Below are 27,647 nucleotides of genomic sequence, written 5' to 3'. Positions count from 1 at the left end.
ACCTATTTAACAGAAGCAAGTGCTCCTCTAACCCGTAGAAACTGAGTACTTTTCACTAACCATGGCCATTGTTATGCAGGTGTTAAGCCCCACTTACAAGCAGAGAAATGAAGACTTCAGAAAGCTCTTTAAGCAACTTCCAGACACGGAGCGCCTCATTGTTGGTGAGCTGGGAACCCTGGGAGGGGCCAGGCAGAAGTCTGGGAGTTGTAGAGATAGCACCCAGGCTGCTTCTGGCTAGAGGCTGAGAGCCTACCCAAGTGAGCTTGTATATCTGGCAACTGGGAGAGAGCATGTCAGAGCACTGGCCCTGGCTGGCAGGGCTCTGGGCTGAGCACCCAGTTTATGGCAAGAGCCCAACTTATAGGAAGTACCTGGAACACTTACCTCTGTAGATGATCAAGCAGTGGAAGGGATTGGCATGGTCATCGGTGGTGAAAAAGAAATTGAATTTTATTGACCTCCTTATCCCTAGCTTTCCTGGCCCCCTCTGCTGTCACATTCATTCTGCCTCTAGGCAGTAGCGTATTTTACCACCTCCATGTTTCTGATCATGAGATGCCTGGGTCTTCTTGGCTGCTAGTTTCAGTGTCTCGCACACCGAGTCACCGTAGGTGATTTGGTTCCCCTAGTGCTGGTGGGAGCGATGACAGGTCTACAGTTTGCTAAAAATGCTTCCTGCCTCTGAGCTTCCTCTTGTCCTGCTTCTTACCACAGATTACTCATGTGCACTCCAAAGAGACATTCTTCTTCAGGGCCGACTCTACCTCTCAGAAAATTGGATCTGCTTCTACAGCAACATCTTCCGCTGGGAAACTCTGGTAAAGATCTAGGACTCAGGCTAGGGGTATAGTTTAGTGGTTGAGCACTTGCCTAGCATGTGCAAGGCAACATGGTTTGATTCCCAGTACTGGGAAAGAAGAAAGAAAAGACCTGGGACTTGCTCCCTTGGGCTGTCTTCTTGGCTAGGGCTGAGAAATTTGCCCTCACTTCCCTCCTTTGCCTGACTTTGTGTTCTCTTCAAACCTTTGCACAGATTACAAAAACACATGACTGAGTCTTGAAGGATATCCATTCGTGTATGAGTCCCAGTAGTGGGGTCTCCTCTGCCATATATTTCCCTCCTACCTTTTGGATGTGGAAGAGGGCACAAAGAGCATTTACTTTCGGCGAATGCAGTTATTTAGTGCGAGTTAACTGCAGAGGGAGGCATAGTAGACAGGGCATTGACCTTGGGATTCAAAAGACTTGGCCTGCATGTTTTCTGGATTCTGCAGTTAATTAGCTGTAGGATGATGGGCCAGTCCTTTCCTTCCCTCATTCTTATAAAATAGAGAAAGATTAAGTGGATGATTTTTATTGTTCTATCCAGCATCTATGTTCAGTATTTCTTTAAGTGGAAAAACCTTTGCAGTATCACCGCATATTTAGCAGACTAGAAATGAGAAAGAAAGAAAAAAAAATCTTCCTAGACCAAGAATCAAGATATCCATGAGTGTAGACAAGGCTTAGTCTTTACCTCGCTATGTGGCCACTGTGACAGAAGGGGGTAAACCAGATGATCTCAAAGGTGGTTCCTTCCAGGATTAGAAATATGTGAGCCATGATCTGATTTCCTCTGTCTGCATTGATGCTGCCCAATCACTCTACCTAATTCTTTGTTGCCTCCTCTTGTTGTCCATTCTCTGTCCCTGCGGGGGTGCCAGCTGACAGTCCGTTTGAAAGATATCTGCTCCATGACAAAAGAAAAAACAGCTCGCCTCATCCCCAATGCCATCCAAGTTTGCACTGATTCAGAAAAGGTAAGTGCAGCCAAATTCTGGCCTTTCTCCCTGCCCACCCTGCACCCTCCACACCCTGCTTTCCGTACTCCTGCATTTCTGCCCTTAAATTGCATTAATCTGGAGGCTAGGAGGATTGGGGCAAAAGGCCATGAGGGAGAAGCAAACTCCCAGAGTGACTCTTGGCATGGCATGGACAGGGTGGCTAAAGGCTGAGTAGGGGGAGAGGGGCCTGGTGCAGCACTGAATGTGGAGCCAGAGGACCTGAATGTGGGCCCCATGACTGTAGGCATTAGGTAACCTCTCTGAGCCTGTTTCCTCATGTGAGAAATTGACCCAGTATCCAAACCGAGCATTGAAATAACATCACATATTTGAAAACATTAAGTTGTAAAGCACTACACAAACTGGAAGTAGGTCTGATAGGAAATGGGTTGTCCTTATCAGTATGAGGAAAATGTGGTAGATAAAATTTAAGATAGGAAAATCAGTGATCTTTGATCTTTAAGCAGAAAATGAAGGCAAAGAGATCCAAAGGTAGGGGTGGGCTAGGTTTCTGTGGAAGACAGTCTACAATTTCCATGAGTCTAACAGTTCAGTGGCAAGAGCTGGCCTTTGGTTCCAATTCTCTTTCTGGCACTAACCATCTTTGTGATCATGGAGGCTGCTAACCTCATCAGCCTGGCACTAATTGTTAGCACTTTTATTCATTGTCCAAGTTTTTTTGTGTGGCTTGTACAAAATAGCATTTGTCAAACATTGAGTAGGTAGGTGCACAGTAAAATTTAGTTTTCCACTGCTTGCTTCCTGCTTATTGTAAAAGATCTTCATTAATGGGTTAGCTCTCTGGGAGCAGGATCTGTTTCTGTTCTGTATGTGTTGTACCTTAAACATAGAATAGTGCCTAGCTCCACAAATATTCAAATAGTAGTTGAATGAATTAGAAGTGTAAGTCTGTGGCTGTGTGTAATCCTTCCATTTAGGTTAGTTGCCAGCTCAGTTCTTACCCACTTCCAGTAGGTGGGTAAAGGACTTTTGGGTAATGAGGATTGAACCCAAAGGTGTCTTACCAATGAGCTACATTTTCCCCAGCCATTTTTATTTATTTTGAGACAGGGTTTTGCTTTGTTGTTGAGGGTCTTGTTAAGTTGCTGAGATTGGCTTTGAACTTGTGATCCTTCTGCCTCAGCCTCCCAAATCATTGGAATAACATGCATGTGCCATTGTGCCAGGCAGGACACAGTGGGGGTAAACCAGATGATCTCAAAGGTGGTCCCTTCCAGGCTTAAAAATATTGCCTCTGTCTGTATTGCTGCTGCCTGATCTCTCTTTTCCTAACTCTTTGATGCCTCCTCTTGTTATGGAGATAAAAGTTTTAAACCAGAGAGGAAAATACTGAAAAGGATGTAGTAAAAATTCTGAAGGATCTGGTAATAGTGAGGACTTAGAGGTCCCAGGTACACAGGTCCCCAATATGTTGACCTGTCATTAGCATACCTGTGTACTGATTATGGATAACTGAAAGTCATTAGTGTTTGAGGATGAAGTCAGTATCTTTAGTTTAAAAGGAAGACCATGTCTCCATTCAATATATTGTAAATATTAACTGGAATTTCTTGCCGTTTTGTCTTCCAATCTAGCACTTTTTCACTTCTTTTGGGGCCCGGGATAGAACCTATATGATGATGTTCCGGCTCTGGCAGAATGCTCTCCTTGAGAAGGTAAGTACTGCCCAGCTGTTTCCTTCAGCCTTAGGATGTACATCCACCCAGGATGTTGTTCACACTTGGGTACTGACCTCATGGGAAGATTGCTTCAAGGGAGTCTGTGTCGCCTCATGGTCTGGAAATCCCCCAGACGGTGAGGGGCACATTCTTCCATGGTAGTATTGATTCTAAGTCCTGAAAGTTCCACATTACCAGAGAATGTCCTCAGCACTACTAGGAGGAAGACACTTGTGAATTAAAGCACGTTGGTTCCACTGTTTTAAAATGAAATGGGATTTTAAAAATCATATTTAGTAAAACATGTAGTTACAGAATGACTGTCATGAAGGAAGAAGCTTTTAGATTCACAGATCCCTAGAAACAAGGGAACAGCCTGCCTCACCGGGTCACCGGGAAAGCACCAGGGTCTATCATGAGGTGGAGGGATGAGGGGAAAGCCTGGGCAGGAGCCTTTTTTTTTTTAATTTAAAAATTTTTTTTAGTTGTCGATGGACTTATAAATTAACTAATTAATACATGATACTGAGAATCGGACCCACACAGGTTTAGGGCTGGCTAGTTTGAATAATCTTACCAGGCTTCAAGGTATGGGGGACTGTCTTTCATTGTCTGGTACCTGGCCCTGAGGGTACCAGTCAGGCTGAATAGAGAAGTGTGGATATGAACTTTGGATTAATTGGTTGCATTTGAGTGACTTATTTTCTGTCTCTGGAACTTGCAAACCATGGGAGGTTCCAGACTTTTCAATAAGGCTGAAGAAACCAGAGAATCAAAACAGGAAAGAAGAAAATTTAGTTAAGATATCTACCAATTGACTTTTTGAAATGTTTGAATTACCTGGGAGAAAACAGATGGATTATCATGGTCCCTGCCCTTAGAGATTGCCCTCAAATGCAGTTGGGTATTGACAAACTCTCCAAGCTGGAACAAAAGACAGGAAAAAAGCTATGTATATGATTTCCCTCAGGGATTAGTGTACAAATACGATTGTCAGCTATGTATTTGAATATGTGCATGTATCTGCCTTTATTCTGATCAGTTACTAGCTGAAGAAATTGAGCAAATTTATTAGTTTTTAGTTTCTTCTCATCTGAGAGACTGGTTAAGTTTTTATGGCTTTTTTGAGCTGAGTTCTTCTGCCTTTATTAATAATCGAAAATGGTAAAATGATATTGTGTTTCCTACAGCAGGTATGAATTTTCACATTATAATCACTGTCATTTCTAAATAAGACATCCCTACAGCTTCTAAATGTCTCATAAAATAATTATTAAGAATTCTAAACTGGGCACAGTGTCCCACATCTATAATCCCAGCTACTTAGGTGATATAGGCAGGAGGATCACAAGTTTGAGGCTAGTTTCAGAAACTTAGGGAGACCCTGTCTCGAAAAACAATGTAGTTCATTGGTAGGGCATCCCTGGGTTCAGTCCCCTATACTCATCCCAGCCCCCTGACAGACACACAGAGAAAGAATTCTGTCTGATGATGAAGATTGTGCTTGTCCTGACAATGGTCAGACCAGCTGAGCCAGGTAGAACTGGTGAGGGAAGGCAGCATGGAGAAGTTGAATAGAAAAGCAGGCTAGGACTTGGTTTGCCAGAAAGCAGATGTATCCCAGGGTGTCCATGAAAGTCAAAGATAGGAGGGAAGAGGTCCTGGTAGAGGAGAAGGGGATGTCTCCCTTCTGGTCCACAGAAGGGCTTCTGACAGCCATTCCAAGTGGTTTTCCCAAGCCATAAAACCAGAATGCTGACACACAGTGTCCTGCCAAGTGCCTGTTTTTGAAACCATACCTTGAAAGAATGGACTTGAGGAGCTCTCAGATTCTTTTTATAACATTTTTAAATTTGTTCTCTTTATATACACATGACAATAGAGTGTATTTTGACATATTATATATACATGGAATATAAGTTCCCATTCTTGCTGTACATGATGTGGAGTAACACTGGTCACTTGTTCATATATGAACATAGGAAAGTAATGTTTGATTCATTCTACTGTCTCTCCTATTCCCATCTCCCCTCCTTTCCTTCATTCCCCTTTGTGTAATCCACTGAACTTCTATTCTTACCTTCCCTGCCCCTTATTGTGTGTTAGCATCTGCATATCAGAGAGAATATTTGGCCTTTTGTTTTTTGGGACTGGCTTATTTCACTTATCATGATAGTCTCCAGTTCCATCCATTTTCTAGCAAATACCATAATTTCATTTCTCTTTATGACTGAGTAATATTCCATTGTGTATATGGACCACATTTTCTGTATCCATTCATCTGTTGAAGGGCACTTAGGTGGGTTCCATAGCTTATTGTGAATTGAGGGGCAGCTCTCAAATTCTTTTTTTAATTATATATATATATATATATTAGTTGCTTGACAATACCTTTATATTATTTATTTATTTTTATGTGGTGCTGAGGATTGAACCCAGCACCTTGCACATGCTAGGCGAGCACTGTACCGTTGAGTCTGAGTCACAACCCCAGCACCAGCTCTCACATTCCCGATGGAATCTATTGGTAAAAACATTCTTTTTTTTTTTTTGTATCGGGGATTGAACTCAGGGACACTCAAACACTGTACCACATCCCCAGCCCTATTTTGTATTTTATTTAGAGACAGAGTCTCACTGAGTTGCTTAGTGCTTCGCTTTTGCTGAGGCTGGCTTTGAACTTGTGATCCTCCTGTCTCAGCCTCCCGAGCCACTGGGATTACAGGTGTGCTCCACCATACCTAACTAGAAATAGTCTTTAGGAGTTTTTGATTACTTCTGTTTTTCTTAGCACTCTTGCCCTTTTTTTCACATACTCTTCTTCCGTTTATTCCCACCTGAGTGAGACTCATTCACAGTCTTGACCTCTGATCTTAGTTCTATGACGTTCCTTTGCTTCTGTGTGGAAACTCAGCAAAAACCCCAGCAAAAACAGCTTTTCTTAGGCTAGTGCTTTTAAGAAGGACACAAAGATACCCAGTGAATAAGAAAATATGGTAACTAATGCTTAGAACTGTAGGCAAACTGAGTGCTTTTTAGAATAAAGAAGAAGTATTCTGGTAATCAAGACAGGATTGGATAAGATGACCTTCCAGGCCCCTTAAACTGTGAGAGTGCAGGACTCATTCGAACCATAGGAACTGTCTACCTATGGAACAGAACACCTCTGAGGTTGGACCTCATTCTGGGAAGCGACTTAGTAGAGCCTGCATGGCCATAGTTAATATAGACGGAGGTGGCTACACTGGGTGGGAGGCTGGGTCAGGGGTTCTCTGTGTACTCTGAGTCCAAGTCAGAAGCTCTGGAATTACTCTGGCCTTAAAGTAACATGGATTTATTCCATTCAGTCCTGGAACTTATCAATATAAGCACAAGGTAGTGTGGTGACTATCTTCCAGGGGCCAGCTGATCCCATTCTGCAAACTTCTGTTGAAGTGACAGACAAGGAAGGCCATGTTTCTGGCTTTGCTGAACTCCACATTCTTAGGCTGAGATCCTAAGCAGATGGGGTTGTCATGGAGGTGCCCGCTGTAGTTAGACATCCTGCCTCTAGGGGTGCTAGTCTGGCTCAGTGCCTCTGCAGAACAGGTGAATTTGCACAGGAAGGACTTGAGTCGTGGCTCTTCTCCCCTGTAGCCCTTGTGCCCCAAGGAGCTCTGGCACTTTGTACACCAGTGCTATGGGAATGAGCTGGGCCTGACCAGTGACGACGAGGACTACGTTCCCCCTGACGATGACTTCAACACGATGGGGTAAGTGAAGCCGAGGGTCGGCTGCACAGGGAACCTGGGGATACAAAAGCAGAGAAGGCCTCAGCGCATGTACATCTGAGTCAGGCCCTGAAGGCAGTCGGGGCGGGAACAGCCAGCAGGTCTGTTGCTGCAGAACCAATAAGTTGGCGACGAAGTCAGGAAGGTTGAAGAGGCAGAAAATGATGGACTTTGGGCCATTGTGATGATTGGCTTTTATTCAGTGGGATGGGAAGATTGGGAATAGATCATCGATAAGTTCTGACTTACCATTCTAAGAGGATCACTCTGGCCTCTGTGTTAAATACACTGAAGGGAAACAAACAGAAGTGGAAAAACCTGTGGAGAGGCTGTTGAATAATTTAGATTATTTGGATGAGAGATGGTGGTTGAGACCAGGAAGGTAGCAGCAGAAACAGTGGCAAATAGTTCCTGAATATATTTTGAAGGATTTATTGATGGATCAGAAAGGAACCAAAGATGGCTTTAGGGTGTTTTGGTTTTATCATTTGGGAGGATGGAGTTGTTCCCAAACTGAGATGAACAATACTGTAGGCAGAACAATTTTGGAGGGAAGACTAAAGGTTGGTTTTAGGCAAGTTGAGACTGAGATGCCTGTTAGCCCGGTGTAGAGATCAAGTAGTCATTTGGAATGAGTGTGGAATTCACTGGAAAGTCTGGAAACTCAGGAGTTACTAGTTTTTAACCATGAAGTTGGGTGAAACCTTCATGTAATCAAATAAACCAAAAAGTGGAAGTTCAAGGGCTGGGCTTGGGAACACTCAGTGAGAAGAAGCAGAACAAGAGATCTTAAAAGAAATTCCAGTGAGATAAGAGTGATGCTACAAGAGTTTCGAATCATGGAAGCCGAGGAAGGGTGTTAAGAAGAGTATCGAAGTATCATGTGCTATTGGTAGGTTAAGAAAGGTGGGGCCTGCAAGTTGACTGAGACAAAGTATGCTTGAAGTTGGAAAGGTAGGTGGAGACTGGGTGGTTGTGTGAGCAGCTGGAGGAATGGAAAGAGTATTGAGTGTGTGGTACTTAGACCTGGGCTTGGTTATAAATGCTGGCATTTTATAGAGGTATCACATAAACTCAGGGGATGCCTATTTGATTATTTCTAAAATGCACATGGTTATTTACTCAGAGTTGTTATGCAACCAAATGACAGTAAAGAGTCAGATGTTAATGCCAATGAGGATTGTTTCTTTGGGGGAAGTTTGCTGTGGTACTCCTAAAATGTCTGTAGAAGGGCACCCACTTCATCTTTAGGAGATTTTCCTCTTAGTTGTACAAGGCAGAGTTTATTAGTTATTATTCAGAATTTGTGCAGCACCCTAAAGGAATACTTGAATCCAGAGTTCTATCTTAGGCAACATATGGGAAATAAAATCTGCTCAGAACCCAGATATTAAGTTCAAATGATCAGGATGGGATGGAATCCGATGAGCAAAACATAGGGTAAGATGAATAATGGTGGTTGTTGGGTAGGGATAATATAAAGAAGATGCCTAGGAAAGTTGAGCTTGGAGCCAAAAATTTTGCATAGGATATAGGGAAAGAAGGAATGAGATGGGAAGAAGGTCTCAGGGGAGCAATGAAGGGGGAAGATTTTTGGTTAAAGAAAGATCATATACTAATCAAAGACTCAGGAAAGCCCATAGTTTTAGATAAATAGGCAGGTCTGAGGATCTTAGAGTAGTTGTCACTCTTGACACTGAAACTGACACCATCTTGCTGGTTGCCTCCTTCAGCTACTGTGAGGAGATCCCTGTAGAAGAGAATGAAGTGAATGACAGCTCTTCCAAAAGCAGCATCGAGACCAAGCCAGACGCCAGCCCACAGCTGCCCAAGAAATCCATCACCAACAGCACCCTGACATCCACTGGAAGCAGCGAAGCCCCCGTATCGGTATGGATAGTGAACACTGACACCCCCGACCTGATCCTGTGGCCAGTGTCTCCTAGCCGAGTTACCTCCATCAGAGCCCAACCTGGGGAGTGGGTGGAGGGAGGTATGGTACATTGCAGTTAGTTTACTTGAGGAAGTGTGCTGGAGTGCATGGGTTCTCTATGCTCTTTTAGTATAGTCTCAGGGTCCACAACTGGATTCAAGGTGCCTGGTTTACACAATTTGATTTGACTTCTAAGATTGGAAGTCTCCACTGTGTGAACTTGGCTCTTGGTGGGCTGCTCCAGGTCTTCCCCCCTGGTGGAGAATTATTCTAGGTCTTTCATGTATTATGTGTGTACATATTTAATTCATTGGCTTGATCTGAAATCAAAGTTGTTCATGAATATAGAGCTGGAGAAGAGTTGATTGCTTATATTATCCATTAGATTAATATTTATTGAGTTCTTCTATGGTTTATTTCCCCATTGTGCTAGATTTTTATTGAGGTTATAAAGATGTTTAAGAAGATCTCTCTCCTTGGGGCATTGATAGAAAATAGAATGTTAATGAAGGAAGAAGGTTGGGGCATGTGCTAGCAGGTGGAAGAAGGCGTGGAATTCCTCAGGAAAGCACTCCTGGAGAAGGAAGGCTGATAGTCCAGTGGGTTGGGGATCAGGCCGGCTGGTCTTAGAAGGAAAACATCCTTCATTTGATGCCTACTCTGCATTTTCTGCCTCTCAGCTTGTCTTTAAAATGTGAAAATTTTTATTGATTCCCTTCTAGTGCTAATGAGAGAATGACTTTTAAAAAAGGGCTGTGGAAACTTCTGAGGTTAGAAAATGAAAGCATACTCCCTACAGGCAGGCTGACATTGTCATAGCATGGTGGAGGTGTGGCTCCAGGAAGGACCTGGAACTGCAGGCACCACCTCTGCTGACCTGTTGGTCAGTGTGCTGTGTGAATAGCGGGCCTGAGAATGGCAGCTCCATGTGCTGGATTCACTCATCTCCTGCAGCAGAGCTGAGCAAAGGCCCAGAATATGACTCCAACCTAGCTTCTGAGCAGCTGTGCTGGGAGTGCAAGGGCTTCCAAAGCCATGTCTCCAGTCTCCCTTGGGAGAGTAGATCCAAGCAGGTTGTCCCTGGTGTGTGTCTCCACTGCAGTTTGATGGCCTGCCCCTGGAGGAGGAGGTGTTGGAGGGCGATGGGACTCTGGAGAAAGAGCTTGCTATTGACAACATCATCGGGGAAAAGATTGAGATCATCGCGCCAGTGAACTCCCCTTCATTGGACTTCAATGACAATGAGGACATCCCCACCGAGCTTAGTGACTCTTCAGACACTCATGATGAAGGTGGGCATTTGAACATAAGTTCAGAGTGGACCTTTGAAGGCTTGAAGGAAGTCTCTATGTGAGGACTAGAGTTACCCTTCTGGACTAGAGGGAAAGGCATTGCTGAGTCAGTGGACTTTGGAGACTCCCCTTCTCTCTGATGACTCTATTTTTTGTTTGTTTGTTTACAGATATATATTTTTAAAAAAATTTCAATCTGTTCTTTTTAGATACACATGACAGAAGTGTATTTTGACATATCACACATAACTTCCCATTCTTGTGATTGTACATGATATAAACTCCATATGAACTTAGGAAAGTTATACTATATTCATTCTACTGCCTTTCCTATTCCCTTCCCCTCTCCCTTTTCCCTTCCCCTCTCCCTTTTCTTTATTCCCCTCTGTCTAATCCAGTGAACTTCTGTTCTTCCCTCCACACCCCTCATTGGGTGTTTGCATCCACATATCAGAGAGAACATTCGGCCTTTGGTATTTGGGGATTGGCTTATTGCACTTAGCAAGATAGTCTCTAATTGCTCTAAGTAAATGCTTTTTTCTTTGCTCCCACATAGACTTAGCTCCCAGGACCTAATATGGGAACATGCTCCTTCTTATATTCCATGGGGAGAATAGTAGTATTCCAGTAGTCATTAATAATGTTAGTTGATGGTTCTCTTCCACTGAATTGGTAGTAGTATATTTCTACTGAGTAGACAAGAGTACCCTTGTTCATCTGTAGACAGTCTCTCCTAGAGGGCCCCTGCAATGGCTTTCTAACCTTTGACTGGTTTACCTACCCAGACCTAGGCTCCAGGGCTAGGACAGATGCCTGCACAGGTTGGGTACCACCTAATACCAGAGGTGCCATTCACAACATTCTCCCCCCTGTGCCAATATAATGCCTGATTTGTATATTCCTAGGCACTATCCCTATATGATTTTGCTGCTGTGACTAAAGGATTTGACCAGAACAACTATAGAGTTGTTTAAAGTAAAATAAATAAAGTTTATTTGAGGGCTCACAGTTTCAGAGGTCTTAGTCCATAGAAGGCTGGCTTCATTCCTTGGGGTTTGAGGTGAGGCTGAACATCATGATGGGAGAGGGTGGCAGAGGGAAGCAGGTCACATCACGGTGAACAAGAAGCAGAGAGAGACTCCACTCTCCATATAAAAAATACATACCCCGTAGCCACGCTCCAAATTAACCAGTTCCTCAAGTTGCACCCCACCTGCCTCCAGCTACCACCCAGTTAATCCCTTCAGGGATCAATTCACTGATTATGTTAAGACTCATAATCCAATCATTCCTCATCTGAACCTTCTTTCATTGTCTCACACATGAAATTTTGGGGTACACCTCACATCCAAACCATAACACTGTCCTTCTCTGGATCCCAGGCTGCCCGAAATGTCAGCCTCCTACCTGTCAGCCCATGCAGGTGCAGACATTAGGGACTGTGGGGTGCTGGAAACTTGGGAGGAGCATGTAGACTTAGTGGCTCACCTGTACCCTCAGGCACCTTCTTCTGTAACAATAAAAATTCAGAACATTACAGGTGAGATTCTCTGGGTCGCAGAGGAATATGCTCTGCAGGTTGTCTGTCATAGATTACATTCCAGGTGGGTACAGCATCCCTGAGAACTGAGGAAGCATCACTTTGGGAACCCTTCTTTACTTTGCTCTGTGTGTCTGTCCCTTTGACTCATTCTGATCTATATATCATATATATGTGTGTGTGTGTGTGTATATATATATATATATATGTGTGTGTGTGTGTGTATATATATATATATATTGTTGTTGTTGTTGTTATAATAAATCTATGATGATTTTTTTAAAAGAGGACGTATTGACATCATGGGGGACATAAGCTGCCTATGTATTTAGAAGTCATAGCCCACCAGGCCAACCCAGGCCTTGGATGCTTTTCTATAAACAGATATTTTTAGTAACCACCCGTGCTAGTGGTTACTCTGTCATTTGTTGTCAATTGTGCCTAACTTAGTAGACTCTGAGTAACCCATCCTTTAGAATTCAGATACCCTCAGGAAATAGTCAATTGTTTGAATTTTAGTCTAAGATCCACTTGCTTTGGGAGATTTGAAAACGTAGAACCATATACAACCATGTTGCCCCATAGTAACACTGGCTACATATATAAAGGCCTTCTCAGAGTAAAGTGCACAGAGGTGTTGGAGCATCCTAATTTGTGTACATAAACTATAATGTTTGTACAAAGACCAAATCATCGAATGGCTCATTTCTCAGACCATTTCCTATAGTCAAGTGACCTGTGACTATAGTACATTCCCAAACTCTTTGCAAAGGATGAATGGAAAGTGTGTCAATTAAAGTAAAGAGTGTGCGTCTCAGCTTGACAGAAGCAAAGTCATAAACAGAGGCCATGGGCTCAGCCTACCTGACCCTTGGTGGCAGTGTGTGCATTAGCCACAGAGACATTAGTGCTCTGGGAATGTCCCTCGGGCCCCCTCCCTTCTCTCATCCCCCTCTAATCCCTGGTAATCTTTTATGTGCAGGGGAGGTCCAGGCCTTCTATGAAGACCTGAGTGGCCGGCAGTACGTGAATGAGGTTTTCAACTTCAGTGTGGACAAGCTGTATGACCTTCTCTTCACCAACTCGCCCTTCCTGAGGGATTTTATGGAGCAGCGGAGATTCTCTGGTCTGATTTGCAGGGCTGGCCCCTCCCTGGCTATTCACCCTCCCTCCCTCTGCATTCTCTCGCTTCTCCTTCCTCTTTTCCCTCTCTTCCTATGCAACCCACCTTTCCAGGGTACCTTCTGGCCCAGACCCCCTCTCTCTGGCCTTACATGTTGCTGGAGCTCCCTCAGGGCCCTGTTTTCCTCTGTTCCCTCAGTGCTGTGTTTTTACATATGCCCTTGTCCTTCAAGTATCAAGAACTTGCCAGTGACCAAGACTTATTACACGTCTTGGTCTCTGCTTTCTGCCTTCATGGGGCTCACTGTCTAGTCAAGGGCAGCAGTGCTCCCTCACCAGAAGCCACCCTCTCTTTGCCAGGCACCTTGCATTATCTCATTCAGCCCTCATACCTGCCTTGTGTACAAAGTATTAGGTTCCCCCCACATGATGACCTTTCAGGACACTAAAACCCATGCTGTTATTATTCTCCTACCTAATGTAATTACAAGGGGCAGAGCCAGGATTCATATCTAGGACTCTGGGGTTCATGCTTTGACCCTCCCTGTTCCTCTCTCATTCTCTCCCCACATTTCTTCCCACATCAGGGACATAGCACCGACCTAGCAGGACTGCTAAGCCTCTTGCTCTGAGAAAAAGCATTGGGGGTAACTGTGAGCCCCTCTGCCAGGAGGGAACATGCTGAGAACACGGGAGGTCAAACCCTAGAGGCAAGGACTTGTTCCCAAGGGATCCCAGGCCCTTGCCACAGTAACTCCAGTGTTGCTAGCACCCCCGCAGGTGGCCCCAAGACCTCCTGCCCCAGCCTAGGGAACAATCAGCATTCTGGAGCCCTGTGTAGAATTTCGGCAATGCTACAATGAGCCTCTTTTTGCTCTGACTCCCCCTCCTCCTGCCCTCCCTCCAGGCCCTCAGGCTCCCATTGGCTTCCTTTGGGGGGCCTGTCTAGTCAGCACAGAAGGAGGAGTTCAATGGGGAGATTCGGGTGTGGGGAGCAGTGCTACTTTCCCTCCCTCACTTCAGGGCCCTTCTCCACCCTCAGATATCATCTTCCATCCATGGAAAAAGGAAGAGAATGGAAACCAGAGCCGAGTGATTCTTTATACCATCACCCTTACCAATCCCCTAGCTCCCAAAACTGCCACTGTCAGGGAGACACAGGTGAGCAGGAAGAAGGCAGAGGCAAAGGAGAATGGGCTGGGAAGTCCTGCTCTGGTGTGAAGGGTGAGGGCTGGTGTACGGGGGACGGCTCTGGGTGCAGGTGTGCTTTAACACCCATCTGGATGGCAGCACCTTGCCAGCTCTGAGGCCACCCTTTCCCACGGTTCTGCATCTTCTGTTGCAGGGTGTGGGTGGGGTGGGGAGGTGGGAGAAACCACTCCTCCTCTTGCTTCTTTCCAGTGTTGGCCAGTGAACTTTTTCTCCCCACAGACCATGTACAAGGCAAGCCAGGAGAGCGAATGTTACGTGGTAGACGCGGAAGTCCTCACCCACGACGTGCCCTACCACGACTACTTCTACACCATCAATCGCTACACGCTCACTCGCGTAGCCCGGAACAAGAGTCGACTCAGGTGGGTGTGTGGGGCCCAGAGGGTTCAGATGGGTTCTTTATGTCACACAACGTTCATTAGCTCCCTAGGGAGAAGGAGGATCCTTCTGGGTCTTGATTCTACCTGCTGGCTCTTGATTATTCTGTCTTCTCTCTGAAGCCTTCTGTGACTTCCCATCTCCCCGTCCTGACAGTTCCTTATTCTCTCCACCATGTATCCCTTCATCACTCGTACATCTCTGTAATGAGACCTTTATCACCACCACTGTTTATTGATTGTCTGTGCTTTACATGTTACTATGTGGGAACCTTAACTACATTCATTAGAATCTTTAGAATGGCCCAAGGAGGCAGATTTATTCTCACATTCAGATATATAACTTTGCCAAGAATCGTGTTCCCAGTTAACACTGAAACTCAGCTCGTAGAAACAAAAGCCTGGGTTCTTTCCCATGTCACAATTTCCTGTTTGCCTCCCCTGCTGGACTTTTAGCTCCACAAGAACAGGAGTTCCAGCACCCCCCCACCTCCCTACCCCCAACCTGGTTCCCGGCTTGTAACACTGGGCATGCTCATGAGAGTCCAGGAAGTGTTGTTTGAATGAGTTCTGGGCACTCAGAGAAAGAAATTTAGACCCTGAAATCATAAGAAGTGTGTTGTCTAATTGAAAAGTCACCTGTATCATAGACCAAATTCTTTTGATTTTTAAGGAGCAAGAAACTCATTGATGTAGTTCAAATAAAATGGGAGTTTAGTAACAGGTTCTGCAAAGATCTCTTGGGAGTTAGAAAAAGCTCAACATCTGAACCTCAGGAACACCCTGCATCTTTCGTAACCTCTTAGGTGTTGCTTTTATTTTGGAGTGCCGTGGAGAGGAGCATTTGTGCTGCTTGCCTAACCTAAGCCTTTCTTCTCTTTTCCTTTTCTCTCACCTCTCTCCTGTTTCTCCTGTCCTTTGTCCACCCACCCCCACCAAGAGTCTAGGTTTCTTAGTTCTACTTTCCTCAGATCTTTCAAATGCATGTCCCATCTATGCACTCCACAGAGAGCTAGCTTTGACCTTTGTAGGAAAGTGCTCATACTTCATCTAGTGACTAGGTCTTGAGCATCAGGCTGATGTGGAGGCAGCATCCCTGAGGGGATAAGCAGAGCAGGTAGTCTTAAACATGGGGTATACGAGCTGGGAGAATCTGTTGACAGAGGCTCGTGCCCACGGAGAACGAAAGGAGCAAGACTGTGTATAGTAAGGAAAGAGCTCAGTATTCCAGAGGTAGGGGCAGTAGCATGACCAGTGACTGGGGAAGGGACTACCTGAGAAGAGCAAGAGCTGGTGAGGTCTTGGGTGCAATGGAGAAGCAGGAACTGGGGCCAGGAGCGGAAGACACTCTTACAGGTGGAAGTAATGAGACCCCAGAGCCTGACTTGTATTTGAAGGACTCAGCTTCAGCTCTGAACCTTCCCTTGGCTAGCTGGCAGCCTGCTTGGCACCCATCTGGAGCCCCCTGGATGGAAGCCATGTGGCAAAATGAAAGAATTCTGGGTTTGGAGTCTGAAGCCCTTGTTGTTAGCCTTTGACCTGCTTAAATATTCTAAATTTCAATTTTCTCAACTATAAAATGAGAATAAATCCCAATGACCTCAGAGGATAGCCAAGGAGATGAGATACGATGGAGGTGAAAGGACTTTTGAATATGTAAAATGCAATACAAACATGAAACTGCCTTTGCCTTAAACATGAACTTACCTTTCCCGGCAGAGGAGGGTCCACCTAGGAAATGACTTGTCTTGTTTTTGGCTTGTCCCTCAGGGTCTCTACAGAGCTGCGATACCGAAAACAGCCCTGGGGGTTAGTAAAAACCTTTATTGAGAAGAACTTCTGGAGTGGGCTGGAGGACTACTTCCGCCATTTAGGTGGGTACTACCCTCATTGTTGCTGGTTGAACTGCAGGACCTGGGTGACCTGTATGGTTGTCACCATTCAGGGGAATGAGAAACTGAGATAACAGAGTAGTTTTGTGTGATCTTTATATTTGCCCCCCAAAATGGATACCAAATTTGGCATGTAAGTGAAATGTGTGCATTTTTTCAAGAGACTAGTCTATCATTTTATGAGATCATTAAGGCAGCTATAATATCCCCCTGACATGAACCCCTAATCTAGTGATACTGGTAGTAATTGTGTTATAAGAAGGATCTGAAAATTGCCTATGGATGCATCTATTTAGAAGGTGTGTAATATGCCCCAAATTACACACATGTGGATGTAGACATTGGGACATGGCTCTATTGAACAATCCAGAAGAGGGGTTTGGGCAGGGTTAGGATCCAGAAATGCCTCCCACTGGTATCCATGAGGATCACTGTACCCACCTGGCCAACTTTGGAGGGTAATATAGGAAAAATGTTTCCTGTACTCCTTCTGGAGGCAGGTATGTGAAGGTGGCCTCTGATGTGGCCCTGTTGTCTGTGCTAGAGAGTGAGTTAACCAAAACGGAGAGTACCTACCTGGCTGAGATGCACAGACAGTCTCCCAAGGAGAAGGCCAGCAAGCCCCAGACCGTGCGGAGGAGAAAGCGTCCCCATGCCCACCTGCGGGTACCTCACCTGGAAGAGGTAATGAGCCCCGTCACCACACCCACCGATGAAGATGTGGGCCACAGGATCAAGCACGTGGCAGGTGTGTTCCAGTTGGGGACAGTGGTGTGGGTTGGGTTTTGGGCAGGAGCTACATGCCCCTGCCAGGGCACAAATGTGAACACTCCTTTTGCACCTTGGGTGTAATTTGTATATGATTCATGTGTAACTCACTAAATCTGAGGCTCCTCATGCTCCATCTACTTCTCCTTGCCGGTTAAGTTCCTCAGCTTCACTGAACCCTTACATGTACTCTGCTTAACAAAAGTTGCCTTTGGGCTTATGACACCTAAGCTCTATGGCTATCTGTGTAGGCTCATGTATGCAGCCTCCACATTCTCGGGAAATACACTAAGAAGCTGAAACCCAGATCCTAGAGATGAATTCATTATTACGAAGGTCAAGGAGTCCAAAATAGTCAAGGGTCTGCCCACGAAGGCTCTGTACTCCCCCGGTAGCTCCTCCTCTTCCCATCCAGCCTTTCACAGCCTCATGTCTTTACTCAGTCATGGAAACATGGGGTGATAAGGGGCCTAGAGAGTGATGAATGCCATATTTCATAAACCGTGCTCCACATGTACCTGTGAGTTCATCAGCGCTACATGGGGACAGGGAAGGAGGCGGACGAAGAGAGGAGAGTGCCAGTCTTCCATGTCCCTTAGTCTCGCCCAGAGTACTCCCATGGGTATATGTTTTACACAGGAAATTTCAACTACTGTTGCATTTTAATAAACTGATTCTCAGGTCGCCTGACTTGCCCAGCATTGTGTTATCCAGGAATTTAGGGCTGGAAGCAGCTGCATCTAGTCCTTTCCCAGAGCTGTTTCCTCTTCCTTAGGCCAAGACCACTGTCCTACATCATTATATCTTAGCCACACAGATCTACTGATTTTCTCATTTGCTTAGTGGTTACCTGAACCAACCCCTGACCTTGCCCTTGAGGGGCTTATCTCCTGTTGCAGGGCTGGGCATAGCCACCATACCCATCAGCAGCACCATGGACCCCTCCCTGATGTTTCTTGCCTGACCATTATGTCAGCAGTTAGTAAACTTGTGGGCCATGACAATGGCAGCATATTTATTCTCCCACAGGTTCCACGCAGACACGACATATCCCCGAAGACACTCCCAACGGTTTCCACCTGCAGAGTGTGTCTAAGCTGCTGCTGGTTATCAGCTGTGTGTAAGGAACTCTTGGCTGTCCTCCCATCCCTGCCCCAATGCCTTCCCTTTCCTGACTGGTGCAGGAAAATCATCTCCCATCTCTCAAAGCATTTATTTAGTACCTTTTCCCCTGTTTTTTCTCTTTTCTTTATTTCTCTCTTACTTTTTTTTTTTTTTTTAATCCTCCATTGTTCTCTGCCTGGATCAGTTACTTAGTCTGTCATTTCTCACCTCTTTGCTTCTTTTTTCTCTATTTTACTCAGCACTAATGCTGGTCTTCTAGGGGAAAAAAATGCTGTATGTAGCATCCATGCCCTTGAGGAACTCAGTGAGTGAAAGAGATAGGGCATTTGGACTTCTGCACAATAGGATAACTGCTAACATAGCTGCTAACATAGAGAGACTACAGAACACTTTAGGCATCCAGTCATTTGCAAGAGATGTTCTGACTGCCTGCTCTGTACCAAGCATTAGAACCATGTATTCATGAAGCCCATGCTTTGGTGGGGCAGCCAGAAGAAATCAGTGACTACAGCACAGGAAAAGTAGATGCTTATTTTAATATACATGGTTTATAATTGCTATGACATTATGAAACCAAAGGTTCAAGAACTTGCATAGAAAGTTACTGAGTTAGGTAGGTGGGAAGTTGAAACAAGTGAAGACATAAGATAGGAGATCACAACTAACGATCTGATGGGCAAGTGTATGCCATCACTTGCCCAGGATTTTTTAAACCATTTCAAGCAGGAAGCAGCTAGGACAGCTAAAGAGAGCTCTTCTGCTTGCCATTGCCTGGCATCCTACCCCTTCCTTGTGGGGGTGAGCTATATAAGAGAGTGTAGGTGCCATGGGGGTGGGTGGGAAACATGACAGCTACCCAGACGTGGGCTCTATTGAGCCCTGGGCACCTGACCATCTCAAGTTTAATTTTGCTTCTATAACTTCCCCAGCCATTCCTGAAATAGGAAGGTAGAGCAATTTGGACAGTGTTATCTTCAAGGAAAATCTAGAGGAAACCCACAAGAAACATGGTCAAATTTATATTATAGCAATATGGCCAATGGATTAGAGAAGAAAAGATTGGAGGCAGGCAGGTCCACTGAGTAAATCACAGTGGTATAACTGAGAGAGTCTGTCAGACTGAGGTGAGGGACTAGATCTGAGAGGTTCCAGAAGGGAAAGACTCATTAACCATTTGGTTATATTTTTGATATGCTCCTGATTCAAGGAAATCTAATTGGTTGTATCATTAACAAAAATGTGGAATTAGTGGAAAATTGTCAGAAAAGACACTTTGGGGCTCTACGTATGTCGAAATACTTCAGGTTATCCAGGTGGAGGTGGCAGGTACCTGTTGATATGGACCTGCCACTTATGAGACAACTGTAGGCTGCAGCCACAGATTAATTTTCCCTGGCATTAAAGCCATGGGTGCAAATGACACCATTCATGCAATGTATGGTATGTTATGGAGGCAGGGCCAAGGATGACCCTCGGGACTCCTGACAGGAGAAAACCCCTTGAGGAGCATGAGGAACCTTCTTAGTAACCTTTCTTGAATGAATAACATAAAAGTAGTCTTTTGACTCTAAGAAACCAAGACATCATTGCAAAATTAAGTTCAAAGACAACTGTAACCAGTGAGATTCACGTTTAGCAACACTAATTTAATGTGATTCTGGCATTTTTCATTTAAAACTGTATGTCTGGTATTGGATTTTATTAAATGGAAAACCACAACATCTAGTCCTGGAGTTAAGCTGTCTCTGCATTTTGACTTGACTTCATCAGATAGCGTGATATTAACTAGCTTCTGGGCTTTGTTTGTTTAGGATAATAATCAGACTTCTAATTGAACATAATACGAACCAGGCTTAGGGTCTGGTGAGAGCCAGCCAGAATGTGAAACAGACTGGCATGGCACCAATTGTCCCTGTGTCTGGCAGACTCCTGCCACCATCCACCTGCCATGCAGTGACTCAGCCTCCCACCTCTTTTCTCTGTTTAGACCACTGCAGAACCTCCAGCTAGACAGCACATGGGGGTGTCCCTTGACCTTTACTTTGCACAGTCAGAATTATAAACAGTAACCCACACGCAGGCAGGAAGATCATGTGCGGCACTTGAAGAGGTGGGCGGTCAGATGATCCAGTGTGTGCTAATATATGGACAGACTGGATTACTGAAATGCAGCACGGAATTTAAAAGCTCTCATGTAGAACTCAGAATACCTCCAGGGATTTGCAGCAACCACTAGAAGGAAGACAGAGTTCCATAAGGCCAGAAACACCAGTGAGAAATACAGATTTCCCCTCAGGTACACATGGAAAAGCCTAGCTAGCCTGAGCATTTCTTTCTCCTTTGCCGTTCTTTTTTTTGCCTGTTTGTTTTACCTTTCCTTTTTTATCCTCTTCTCTCTTCCTATGTGTATCTATACCTCCTCCTTTCATGATAAGAGCCACCCCTTGTGATGGGCTTACTGTATGCCAGTGTTTTTGACATACATTTCACTCATGGATCAGCCCCAGTGGGGTAGGTATTATTGTCCTGATTGAGAAAACTGGGTTTCAGAGAAGCTAAGAAGTTTGATTAAAAGTTAAGAAATAATGGGTTGAGCCAGGATTTGTCCCCAGTGTTCGATATCTATGGGTCCTCTCTTTACCTGTCTTTCTCCATCCTATGAGCTTCTGTCACAAAATGACCTTCAGGCAGCCATGGAGGCCAAGAGAAGACAATTTACACAGTGTCCCTGTAACTCTCCATTCTCCACGGGGCCCTCCATCCCCTAGTTATCCTCACTCCTCCCTGTCTCTGGCCCAGACTCTGGGAGGCCTCAACTGGTCCCTTCTGGAGCATGGCAGGTGTGGGGAGGGAACATGGCAGCCTCAGGGAAGTTCGGTCAGCACCTGTAAGGCATATCTGGGAAGAGCTAGAGATCCCATTGAAATTCTTCCTTCAGTTCCACCCTTCATTTGTGTCCTAACATTGGGTCCATGGGGAGAATCTTTTCTTAATTCAGCACCTGCAAAATACCAAGGGTCACCGTGCTGTGCTCTCTTGCTCTTTCCTTGCTGGGTCTCCTCATCTGTCATGTCTTTGCTGCTCGTATTTCCTTCTCACATAGGCTTACTTGCTGTCTGGCTCAGTTCAGGTGCAGTTTCCTCCTTCCCCACACTCCTGTTTCTAACCTCTGCCTCCTCCCCATTTTTCTTCCTTGCTCCCATTAGGATCTGTTTCAGGTACTGGCTCTATGATTACTCCCTTTACTCCCTCATCTTTTTTCCACTCCACCTTACATCTCTTCCCACAGGCACCCAGATTCCGGGTGTCTATATGTCCTCCCTTCCTGATGCCTTCACACCATACCTCTCTCCATGGCTTCAGTGGTGTGCCCCAACCCCTCCAGATGAGGCTGCTTCTCTCTCTCCCCCAGCACTCACTGCATCCCTCTGGCTCACTCACTCATTTGCTGCAATGCTTTGGATGACCCAGTGGGCAGGCACGGAAGCCTCTGGGATGGGGGAGATCCCTAGCTCCTATTCCGTCTCATTATCATTGCTTGTCTCCCATGTCTCCCTCCTAGTCTGGTGCTGCTGGTCATCCTTAACATGATGCTCTTCTACAAGCTCTGGATGTTGGAATACACCACCCAGACCCTTACTGCCTGGCAGGGTCTAAGGCTCCAAGAAAGGTAATCCTGCCTCCACCCTCTCCTGGCCCCCATCTCTACCCCACCCAGGCTGAGTCCTGCCTCCTGCCTCCCCTGGGACTGACTGCCCCATTGCCCTTGCCCAGGAGATAACCCTTTGGGTTATCCCTATAGTTTTCATCTACTTCCAATTTGGGGCACTGGGGACTCAGAGGCAGGAAGCAGAGGACAAAGCACTCTGATGTGACTCTCTGTCCTTTAGGGGTCTGGGAGCACAGGAGAGTCCGCTGAGCATAACTCCAGCTGCTGGGGCACCCCTTCTTCTACCCCACAGGTTACCCCAGTCTCAGACAGAATGGGCCCAGCTCTTAGAGTCCCAACAAAAGTACCATGATACTGAGCTCCAAAAGTGGAGGGAGATCATCAAATCCTCAGTGATGCTCCTAGACCAGGTGAGATGCCCCGCCTTCTCCGCTTCCCCTAGTTGGCAAGAGATAAAGATCCTTCCTTTTTGCTCTGAGAAACATCACCACCTCTATCACCAGCCTTCCATTGATATTTTCCTCTCCTTCATTCTTTTCCCTGGCCATTCACTATTCTAATGTTAAAGCCCTTCCTGAATAGGCTATTGGAAACAGAGGTACATTCCCCAAAATAACAATTAAAAAAAAAAATACATTGGATTTGTAGCAAGAAGACTTTTTTTTTTTTTTTTTTTTGTAGGTTAGATGGAAGGAGTACTTATTTATTTACTTATTTTGGTAACCTATAGTCATCGAACAGGCATTAAAAAACAAACTCCCCTTTTACAGAGATTCGTCTTCCCAGAGGACATATCTAATTCCTTTTCATCTATACCATCCCTTCTCTGACCCTCAAAGGCCCTGTACCAAGAAGATGACTATTATGTCTTTACTTGACATTTTTTTAGTACAATTGCCTGTTTTCCTCAGAAAACCTAAATCCAACTGTTTTAAGAAAATCATCCTATGGCAGGCAAAAAAAAAAAAAAGAAGAAGAAAAAATCAATAATTAGCTTAGTTTCCTTGGAAGAAGGAGCTTCCTTCTTCCCTCCAGAAAAATTTAAAAATCTTTTAAAAATGCCCCCAGGGCATTGTCAAGACTTCAGGAATTACCTTTGCTATCAAGAGAATTAGGTAGACAATAGACCTAGAATTTATCCTGCTACATTAAAATTTCTATTCCCAAAGAGGTGTCATTCTGATGTTTTGTACTTAGCTAGCCCTGAGCTGGAATCCCTGCTTTGCTCTAATTAGTTTTATGACCTGGAGCAAGAGGTGTTAACATAGCATCAGTTTCCTCATTTATAAAATAGGGATTGTGTCTGTAACTCTGAGAAACTGCCATCAGAATTTGATGGCACCTGGAAGGCACTCACTAACATCAAACCTTACTTCCCCTTCATAGCTTGGTTTTGTGCTGAAATAAGGAGAGATATTCTCAATACAATTAATAAGACCCAAATTTAGCATGTTTATTAGAATACCAGATGTATCTTTGGAGCTATATTTAAGGAGGGCATTTCTGGGGGCAATGTGAGCACACCAGTTTCCAGACATCGGGATCAACAGGCGAAGGGTTAGTTTACATGTAAAACTCCAGAGGTCTGTTACGGCTACAAGTTACAAGGAGTCAAATTTTTGAGTCATCTAATAAAAACAGACTCCTTATGGTTAGAGAAAAGGAGTGGGCTGCTTTGGAGGACTGAGGTTCCAACATTAAAAGTGCTTAAGAATCACAAGATGATGTTGGACAAGGAATGTAAAAATTAAATGGGAGGCAGTTTGGAATGGACACCCCAGGGATCTCTTGCAATTCTAGAATTTTCATTTTTTATATTTTTGGTTCTGAGGATTGAAATCAGGGCCTGGTGCCCGCTAGGCAAGCACACCCTACCACTGAGCTATACTCCCAGTCCTTCCAACTCTAGAATTCTATTTCAAGGTGGTTCCCCTTCACTGGGACTTGGGCTGTCAGATTCATAGCCTCATGGATGCTACGGTGTGATGGGCCCCTTCTGATTTCCCCACTGGCACTGCCCTATCTAGGCTCCATTCCATGCGGCCTGGAGGAGAAAGACGATTGTAAGCCAGAGACAGTCTGGATTTGTTCTGGGCCTTTACAGAAGGCTGAGATTGGAGGAGACAAGGCTGAAAGAACAGTGTGGCAAAATGTATAAAGACAGGAGACAGAATGTTCTGAATCCATATTAAGGAAGTGTTAGTCTAAAGTGGCTCCTTACAGCAGCCAAAAATGCTTAGAGAAGAGTTTCTTATTTCAGTGGTACTGAGGGTCAAAAATCGCCAAGACATGGCAAGATCTACCTAAGGGCTTTACAATGCTGTCATAGTTGTCCCTACCCGAGACTGCGCTCCTGGAAACCATCCTGACTTTAGAGTAGCCCTGTGGCAGGTGCTGCTGTATGGAGAAGCCCACTGAGAGCCCAACCTGGGCCTGGGGTGGGGTTCCCTGTCTTGCAGATGAAGGACTCACTCATCAATCTTCAGAACGGCATCAGGTCCCGGGACTACACATCTGAAAGCGAAGAGAAGAGGAACCGTTATCATTGACAAGGCAGGAACAGGGGTGGCTGCAAGAGGCCTGTGCAATACATGTACATAGACCCTATAAATATATATATATATAAATATATATATATACAGAATATAAATATATATTATATACAGATTTTAAAAAGAGATAATGCCTATGTACCCGGGAGAAGGAGCGGGACCTCCCGCCCCCTGTGCTGGCCGGAGCAGCGTTTTCCCTCAGTGGAGGGGCCGAGGAGGGCAGGGACCACCTCTCAGCACCGACCTCCCCTGATCCTCCTCCTCCCATCCTCTGTTCCTCACCCCTTCCCTTGCTGGCCATTCTTGGCTCTTAGAAGGGAAATGTCACTGAGCCAAAGTTATGCCTGTGAAGACCCTTGGGGTCTTGAAAGAAGTCTCAAGGGGGCATTGCTTAAGGTGCTTCATCCCCCAATCCCCTTTTGATTTGTTTCCAAAATAAACAAGAATCTGTTCTTCCCTACCCTCACGTTTCCCCAGGTGTTCTCTTGGACACAGAAGCATCAAGGGCAGGAGCCCAATGTAAACTCTCCCGTAGGAGGCCATTGATAATGGACCATGCTAGGAGCCAGGTGGAGAGGACTGTGAAAAGCTAGCAAGGCTGCATTTGTGGGATTGTGCTTGGGAGCTGCAGGCTCCTGAGCGCCTGCATTCTGAAGGGTTTTCTCCTCAGTCACCCCTGCACCTTGCTCTGACCTGTGTAGGGTGTGGACCTAATAAGGGCTGGGAATCTGTAATTCTCCCACCCCCTTTCTCTCTGGTCTTCACTCAGGCTGGATCTGGGTGAAGTGTCACTTTTTAGTGCCTAAAGTCCTATTGTTTCTCTGTGCCCTAAGAGCACATTGTTTATTAGCCAGGGTGGAACATTTTTTGACCTTGTTAAACCCCTTTTAGTGGTTAGAGACAAGTCGGGTCTGTGGCTCTAATTCTTTCACTTTGAGCTGTGAGTTTGATTTTTCTGGATGAAACAGGGTGTCCTAGGCCCTCGAGGGTTTGAGAGAGAGATCACCCTAGCAACCTATGGATTGCAGGGTCTGCCCTAGAATACTGTGTGAGTAGGGAGCACCAGTAGCCAAGCCACTCAGTGAGTTATGAACATCATTTACTCTTGGTAAAAACAAGCCTTAATCAGTTGAGATGACTAAGACACTGTGTGTGGTAGAACATCTAGGCCATGAGAGAGAAGGATTTGGCAAGGGTGCATTTGCTTGGGCAAGAAATAGCTAGGCGTATCTCGTCACTGCAATCCTGAGATTCTTGGGTTTGGGAGTGGGATTTCTGGTGGGTTTGGGTGCAAATCCTTCCCGGGTTCCTGGCCCCAGAGAGGTAACGAGGTCACTATGGAGTAGAAAGAAGATGGTAGTTAAGGAGCATGAGCTAGCTAGCACCTTTTCAGAGTTGACCCACGAGGGCCCATGCTTTCCTCTGGACTCATGGGCCCTTTCTGGGCACGTTCCTCATCCTTCATACACTCACTTCTGTTTCTCCTTATGATGACCAGGGGAGTCCTGCCAGTCCTGGGCACAGCTCATGGAAAACTGGTCATTTAAGAACAATAGCCAGTTTGGCCAGAAGAGCTTCCAAGCTTGTTCCATCTCTTGTTCCAAAATTACAGATTTTCTCTGTAATTTAGCCCAAACAGAAAGTTAAATCCCTTTCTTAGAATGGCCTGAGCATTTCATTTTAGCCATTTAAAGAATAGTTGTTGACCTTTCCATCTGTCTAAGAATAAGGCCTTGGTATTTCCTCAAGAGCAGAATGAGAAAGCCTGAGGATACTTTCCCAGGTCATCCTTTGAAGAAAGAGAATGGAAAGGCTCTGGGTGGTCAGCCAGCATTGATATTCCTCTTCTGGAAAAGTAGAGGTGAGGAAAACCATCAGTGTAAGGATGCATATGCCCAGATGACAGCTGGTTACCCCTCAGTTCTTGTCCAGGACTTTCAGAGAAAGACATTGGTGAGGGTCAGGGCCCTTGAGCCCTGAGCCAATAAATGAGGAATGGTACAGATGGATAGAAATTTTCCCCTTGGGGTAGCCAAAGCCAACATTATTCCCCAAAACTCTGGCAAACAGCAATTGTAAATTCTTAAATTTATTCCATGCATTATTTATATTTAAGTTATTTGACCACTAAAGATGCCATGGACACTTTAAGGTGACTTAAAGGGGGTTCATCGCTGAGAGTAAAATGACCAAAGCGTATTTGACCAGAAAGTTCATTGCTTTTGCTTTAACTCTCAGGATCAATCAGAGGAGGAGCAAGGAAGAGGGAAACAGGCTGTTTGAGGAACCCTCCTTTTTTTCTGGTGATTTGAACCCAGGAAAAAATTGTGCACACCAAGAGAACGTTCCCTAAGAGTCATGGCTCTTTCATGAACTCTTTGTTCTAACATTGTTTTGGCTTTTAAATCAGGGTTGGGGGAAAACTATTCACTCCCCTGCAAAATCTTTTCCTCCTTAGTCAATAACTTGCAAAAGAAAAGTGAATTCACCCTTGCGATAAGTCTCGGAGTGAAACAAATACATAAATACTTGGCATTAATTCCTGGCCAGTAGTGTGGTGAGTAGTTGTCTACAAGGGAGCATCAAAGCCACCACTGATTGTTATTTCCTCCAGTCAGTGATATCTATATCTATAAATATACAGATACAACACAACTATAGATAAAGATTTTTCCTTTTTTTGCCTGTTTCTCTTGACGTGAGAATGCTGGGGTTACACAGAAGTCTTTCTGAGAGGATTTCACTCAATTCTAAAGAGTTGGCAGAGTTTCTCACCTGTTGAAGCACAGCTACAGGGTCTCAACTTCCACTCCAACTTACAGTGGAGGAATTTGCCAGATTGGCCTCAGAGAGGCCAGTCGTGTCTGCAACCTTCTCCCCCTTCCTGTG

At 45.1% G+C, this 27,647-nt stretch overlaps 1 protein-coding gene across 22 annotated transcripts in view; it reads left to right on the top strand.

Annotated features, from left to right (window-relative positions):
• The window catches only part of Gramd1b (GRAM domain containing 1B), a 237,581-nt gene that overhangs the window by 207,759 nt on the left and 2,175 nt on the right, over positions 1-27,647 (top strand). For 15 of the 22 annotated variants that reach the window (XM_058577136.1, XM_058577134.1, XM_046438740.2 and 12 more), the window contains 16 exons: positions 80-164; positions 718-821; positions 1,707-1,802; positions 3,422-3,502; positions 7,142-7,257; positions 9,009-9,165; positions 10,311-10,500; positions 13,023-13,166; positions 14,205-14,323; positions 14,594-14,736; positions 16,522-16,625; positions 17,188-17,391; positions 18,441-18,531; positions 22,099-22,206; positions 22,427-22,616; positions 24,666-25,218. In XM_058577136.1, coding sequence (XP_058433119.1) covers positions 80-164; positions 718-821; positions 1,707-1,802; positions 3,422-3,502; positions 7,142-7,257; positions 9,009-9,165; positions 10,311-10,500; positions 13,023-13,166; positions 14,205-14,323; positions 14,594-14,736; positions 16,522-16,625; positions 17,188-17,391; positions 18,441-18,531; positions 22,099-22,206; positions 22,427-22,616; positions 24,666-24,755 — 2,022 coding nt within the window. In that variant the 3' untranslated portion in view covers positions 24,756-25,218. Of the gene's footprint in view, positions 1-79; positions 165-717; positions 822-1,706; positions 1,803-3,421; positions 3,503-7,141; positions 7,258-9,008; positions 9,166-10,310; positions 10,501-13,022; positions 13,167-14,204; positions 14,324-14,593; positions 14,737-16,521; positions 16,626-17,187; positions 17,392-18,440; positions 18,532-22,098; positions 22,207-22,426; positions 24,646-24,665; positions 25,219-27,647 lie in introns of those variants that run through there. The other 7 variants (XM_046438743.2, XM_046438742.2, XM_046438750.2 and 4 more) reach the window with 5 other exon arrangements.

Source organism: Marmota monax, unplaced genomic scaffold, assembly GCF_021218885.2.
Source record: "Marmota monax isolate L192 unplaced genomic scaffold, Marmota_monax_Labrador192_F-V1.1 WCK01_AAM20220418_F8-fsc00081, whole genome shotgun sequence".
Taxonomy (NCBI): Eukaryota; Metazoa; Chordata; class Mammalia; order Rodentia; family Sciuridae; genus Marmota; species Marmota monax.
This window is presented reverse-complemented; position numbering and strand designations above follow the sequence as displayed.